Genomic DNA, 6000 nt, shown 5'->3' on the forward strand with positions numbered 1-6000 from the left:
AGTAGCCATCTTACCTAGATGTTTGTAATGCTGATTATGAGCTTGCAGCAAAATCTTTACTCGATCCAATGGTGCAATGGTTGTTTTGGCACAACATCCTGCAACACCTTACCAACAACAACAACAGGGGAAGTTTGAGTTATTCATGTCAACAGCTAAATCAAGTATTTCTCCACTGTATTGTCTTTTTAAATGGAACAATGTTTTTCCCCCCAGGAACTAAAGTACTAAAAAAGTAAATAAGCTTTCATTTTCAGAAAAAATGTAATTTATGAAAAAATCCTAAAAATCTTAGTGAAATGAATAAAATTGATCTTTAGATTTTTTTTTTTTAAAGTCCATTCTTGTTAGCTGTTTAATGCCCCCAACAACATCATTCAGTGATTCAGCAAGATATTTTAAGTTTCCCATCCTCTTTAGGTCTAACAGAGTTCAACTTCTCTGTCATCCTGGCTGCTTTCTCTCCATGGTCAAGCTCCATGCTGGTTCAACAGTAATATTTGGTACATATAACAATTAGAAACTAAGATTAACGGTGATGAGTGCAGAATGAGAAACGTAAGTAGACAGATCTTCACGACACTTTACAAACAGTGATGAGAGATGAGGACCTATCTGTGTGGGGAATAACTCTGTGTTTTCTCCATAGAGCGTTTTCTAATATTTCCCCCCTTCTTTCTTTTTTTAAAATAGCCTTATTTTTCAGAAGTCACGACTACAGTCACAATATATTTCATTCACATGAAAAAGAGACTTTCCTAAATGTGCTTATGAGGTTGCTTGAACATTCAGCATCTGGTCAGAAGTTAGGTAATGATCTTTTCTGATTCTGAAAAGCATACAAATAGGAGTATGTGCATGAATGAAACAAGCTGTATTAAGCAGAAACAATGCTACATACAGGTAACTCTCCCTTCACAAGCCACCACTTATTTATAATATCCTAAGGAATATTAATATAAAGAATTGTCTACTAGTTAATTCTGTTGACTCCTGACAATGTCTTTAGAAAGATCCAGTTTTCAAGGGGAAAGGGCTGTAAAGAGACAATACTAAAGCAATGCTGTCTCTGAAATTTCTTTCCTTCATATTTTTATGTTTAGCACCAACAGGTCTCCAAAACCCTGAGTCTCAAAAACACTTAAAAGACTCCATCCTTCTTTAACAATCTAATTATTTAGATAATGCTAAAACATGTCAAAGAATCCTACTTAACATTTAGGTCTCAATCCTGCAATTTCGTGCACACTGATTAGCTTGCAGGATCAAGACTTTGGGGGCCATTTCTTTTTTCTAAAATCTTGTGTACCATGAGAAAGGTTTTTTTGGAATAACTTTAGTTTTTGGGGGGATAAACTGCCTTGCATCCACACACAAAAATTGGTGGGTTTTTTTCAAATTATCTGGCATTTTACTGCATATTAATTTAATCCACTTTGGAAGTGAAATAACTATACTGTTACTATACTGTAATGATTGGGGGGGGGAAAGGGGGCTATAAGATTCATGGCCATGCTTCTCAACATCCTTTCACAATCCTTAAGAACACTAATCATTCTAGAGAAGGAATTAAAAGGCAGTTTGTCTCATTTTCTTGAGTTGATAGTAGTTATGAAAGAGACCTATTAGAACATATTCCTCTGCCACCCCCAACAGAAGCCATACCAGATGTTGCTAACAACATTAGGGTAACCTACATACAATGTATGTATGCATCCGATGAAGTGAGCTGTAGCTCACGAAAGCTTATGCTCTAATAAATTTGTTAGTCTCTAAGGTGCCACAAGTACTCCTTTTCTTTTTGCCAATACAGACCAACACGGCTGCTACTCTGAAACCTACATACAATGTGTTAGCTATTTCCATGGCAGGTACCATTTTTTGATAGTCCTTTGAAGGCTAGATGATCGCTGCGGTGAGTATAAAATGGAGCATGGCCTAGGGAAGTGGTACTCAAACTGTAGGTCAGGACCCCAAAGTGGGTCACAACCCCATTTTAATGGGGGTCACCCAGGCTGGTGTTGGCCCTGGGCCCCACCAAGTCTCAAGCCCAAGCCCCACAGCCCAGGGCTAAGATTACAAGCACCCCGCAGGGCAGAAGCTTTGCGCCCCACCACCAAGGCAGTGGGGCTCGGGCAGGCTCCATCTTCGGTCTCCCCTCCTGGGTTCATGCAGTAATTTTTGTTGGCAGAGGAGGGTCATGATGCAATGAAGTTTGAGAACCGCTGGCCTAGGGTTTACAGCTAGCTCTGCCACGTGACCTTGGACAAGTCAATTAATCGCCCGGCACCCAAGTTTTCCCTATTAGTGACAGGGTCAGAAGGGCACAACGTGAGGTGGTTCAAATAAAAGCCGCTTCTCTCTGTCCCCGTACAACAAACACCATGCCGCTCCCGTGCCAAAGGTGTTCACGTCCCCGCTGTGAGGGGCCCCCTGGGTCCATACGCTCCCGCGCCCATGCCCTGTGTCCAGCGGGCCCCGGGGGCACAGCACGCGGACAATGGGTTCATGTCCCTTTTTATCATGGGCTTGATGGCCACACCAAGGGGGAGGGCAAAGACGCAGAGCCCCAGCCGCGGGTGCCCAGCAGCAGGGGTCTCAGCCCGGCCTCTGCCGGCAGAGAGCAGGGGGAGAGGGGCGTTTACCTCCCGCTACGAAGGAGCGGAGCCAGTAGAAGTCTCTGCGCGCTGCGGCACTGGGCCCCGCCGGCCCCTGCGTGTCCATTGCGACAGCTGGGGCGCGGCGGGCTCCGCGGAGGAAGGTTCACTGAGGGAGCCCCCGGCGCCTCCAGCACATGGTGCCGGCCCGGGCCCGCGCCCCAGCACGAGCCAGAGGGGGAGCGGAGCAGCCAGCCACGATCACTGCGCCTGCGCCGGAGCCGCCGCCGGGAAGGTATCCGGGCCGCCGCTCTCCTACCTGTGCATGGCCTGGGCCGCTGCCTCGGCTCAGGAGCACTGGGAGTAGCTCAGCCGGGCGAGCGGCGCCGGCCGATAGCGTCAGAGGCAGGGCGGGCCCGGCGCGGGCGCTGTATCCTCCCCTCGCCGGCGGCGCAGCCCTAGGGCGGCTCGTGCGCGCGCGCGCGGCGAGAGCCCCGGGCCAGCCCGCCGGCTGCCTCCACCCCCCCGCCCCGTGCACCTGTCCGGACCCCCGGGCCTCTGCCACACTTTTCTGTAGCCTCCGGCTCCGGTCCCTGGGGCAGGCTGGTGTCTGCCTGCGTGTGCAGGGATCCCAGTTCCCGCCTGGGCCCTTGGGCTGTGCCTTTAAACGGCCAAAAGCACACGCCACAGTCGTGCACAGGCTCAGCCTGTTGTTGAACCGCTCCTTGTTGCTGTCAAGGCTCCCTGTGTAGGGTTTCAGGAGCCAGGGCGTTAAAGGGTAAGCAGGGTGTCCCAGGGTCACAATGAGTATTTCACAAAAAGAAAAGGAGTACTTGTGGCACCTTAGAGACTAACAAATTTATTAGAGCATAAGCTTTCGGTTGCATCCGATGAAGTGAGCTGTAGCTCACGAAAGCTTATGCTCTAATAAATTTGTTAGTCTCTAAGGTGCCACAAGTACTCCTTTTCTTTTTGCGAATACAGACTAACACGGCTGCTACTCTGAAATGAGTATTTCAACTTCCCCTACGGTGATCTTCTGCTCTGGGAAGAAAGTCCCAGTTTGCAGCTTCCTGAACAGGCCTGTGTTCCGAAAGTTGCGTGCGTCATGCGCCTTTCCGGGCCAGCCTGCGTTAATGTCTCTGAAATGCCCACAGTGATCCACAAGCTCCTGGAGAACCATAGAAAAATACCCCTTTATGTACTTGGAGGCTAGGTGGTCTGGTGCCAGAATTGGAGTATACGACCCATCTATCGCCCCTCCGCAGTTAGGGAAACCCATTTGTGCAAAGCCAGCCACAATGTCACGCACATTGCCCAGAGTCACGGTTCTTCTGAGCAGGATGTGATTAATGGCCCTGCCAGCTTGCATCAACACAATTCCAACGGTCAACTTTCCCACTCCAAAGTGGTTAGCGACCGATAGGTAGCTGTCGGGAGTTGCCAGCTTCCAGATTGCAATAGCCACCCACTTCTCCACTGACAGGACAGCTCTCAGTCTCATGTCCTTGCACCGCAGGGTGGGGGCGAGCTCAGCACATAGTCCCATGAAAGTGGCTTTCCTCATGCGAAAGTTCTGCAGCCACTGCTCATCATCCCAGACTTACATGATGACGTGATCCCACCACTCAGTGTTTGTTTCCCAAGCCCAAAAGTGGCGTTTCACTGTGGTGAGCATGTCTGTGACTGCCACAAGCAATCTCGTGTCATATGCATTATGCTAGTCGACATCATCCTTGGACTCCTCGCTGTCACTTTGTAGCTTTAGGAATAACTCAACTGCAATTCGTGATGTGCTGGCGAGACCCATCATCATATTCCTCACAAGTTCAGGATCCATTCCCGCATACCAAAAGGGAAGACAGAGCGCACAGTACAAAAAACATTGAAAGATGGCGCCAAATGAGGACAGAAGCACAGGGATTGCTGGCATTCAAAGCAATGCATCAGGACAGGACCCAGAATGGCCCGCCCCCGCTGTACCCTTCCCACAAGCCACAGCACCAGAATGGGAAGAGGTGCTCTGTGGGATAGCTGCCCATAATGCACCACTCCCAATGCCGCTGGAAGTGCTGCAAATGCGGCCACGCCACTGCGCTTGCAGCTGACAATGTGAACACACGGCAGTACTTTCCCTGCTGCGGTCTCCAAGGGCTGGTTTAAGTCACAGTGCTATACATCTGAAAGTGTAGCCACGGCCTAAGTCCCAGTGTTAGGCTGCACTGTAAGCCACAAAACTCCTGCTCAGCTGCTGCCCAGGGCCGGCTCTACAGTTTTTGCTGCCCCAAGCAGTGAAAAAAACTGCCACCGCAGACAGCAAAAGGAAGAAGCTGCCGCCGATTTGCCTCCACGGCAGGCGGAACAGAGAAGCTGTTGCTGAATTGCCGCCGTGGACACAGGAACTGCCACCCCTTTATAATTTTCGCCCCAAGCACCTGTTTGGAACGCTGGTGCCTGGAGCTGGCTCTGCTGCTGCCAAACCCTGTATTGTAGGTGCTGAAATTAGCTAAGTAAGTGCCCCAATTTGTTGGGCAAAATTTCCCTAAGTGCCTACATTTCTGCCTATGAGCATGCACATTGTTGTCCCAGCTAAGCTCCTCAGTACAATCCACAAACTAGGGGAAAATAGGGGCAGAGTGCCTGCCTATCTTGCCTGTGGGGCCTGAACCAGTATCTGTGCTGGATAAGCTCCCATTCAAAAATCTGGCTGAAGGAGGAAGAGGTTACGGTTTTTATCCCAGTGGTTAGAACATTCACCCTGGCTATGGGAGACCTGGGTGCAATTCCTCTGCCTGAGGAGGATAAAAGATTTTGAACAGAGACCTTCCATATCTCTCTGTAGAGGGCCTTGATCACTGGGCTATGAGATATTCTAAAGTGGAGTATCCTCAATCTCTCCTGTTGAAACTAGTTCAATCTGTATAAATAATTAAAGAGTTTTGGGACCATTGGTAGAAAGAGAGCATACTATAGTCTGATGGTTCAGGAAGCCAACTGGACGGTCAGAGACCCAGGGTCTAGTCCCCTACATTTGGGCCAAGCTGCCTCAATAACCTTTTAAACTGTATGCAAACTCTATTTTTTAATGCATTTTTATATAAAAGTTCAAAATATTTAAGGTTTTAATGGCAGGAAGGAGTGTGTACAAATCAAGTTTTTAAAGCATTGGACAGAGTCAAGACTCAAGATTTCTCTTCCACACTCTACTGCTAACTTGGACTCTGAACCTGCAATAAGAGACATCTGAACAGACCCCTGCCTCCATACACAATGCCATTCAAGTAAACGGGGCTCTGCATAGGGACAAAGGTCTGCTTGTATGGATTAGTTTAGAAAATTGGAGCTTCACTCTGTACTTTTAACCCCTTGTACCTGTTTTAATCCAGATATAAGATGGATATAA

General features: G+C 48.6%; 1 protein-coding gene across 9 annotated transcripts in view; it reads right to left on the minus strand.

Annotated features, from left to right (window-relative positions):
• SLC25A16 (solute carrier family 25 member 16) overlaps positions 1 to 3307 on the minus strand; it is a 32310-nt gene extending 29003 nt beyond the window's left edge. For 2 of the 9 annotated variants that reach the window (XM_043519329.1, XM_043519328.1), the window contains exons 1-2: positions 2646 to 2993; positions 15 to 107 (exon numbers count right to left, since the gene is read on the minus strand). In XM_043519329.1, the coding sequence (XP_043375264.1) occupies positions 15 to 107; positions 2646 to 2724 (172 nt within the window). In that variant the 5' untranslated portion in view covers positions 2725 to 2993. Of the gene's footprint in view, positions 1 to 14; positions 108 to 2645; positions 3028 to 3135 lie in introns of those variants that run through there. The other 7 variants (XM_043519333.1, XM_043519330.1, XM_038409307.2 and 4 more) reach the window with 7 other exon arrangements.
• Positions 3308 to 6000: the final 2693 nt, after the last annotated feature.

This window comes from Dermochelys coriacea, chromosome 7, assembly GCF_009764565.3.
Source record: "Dermochelys coriacea isolate rDerCor1 chromosome 7, rDerCor1.pri.v4, whole genome shotgun sequence".
NCBI lineage: Eukaryota > Metazoa > Chordata > Testudines > Dermochelyidae > Dermochelys > Dermochelys coriacea.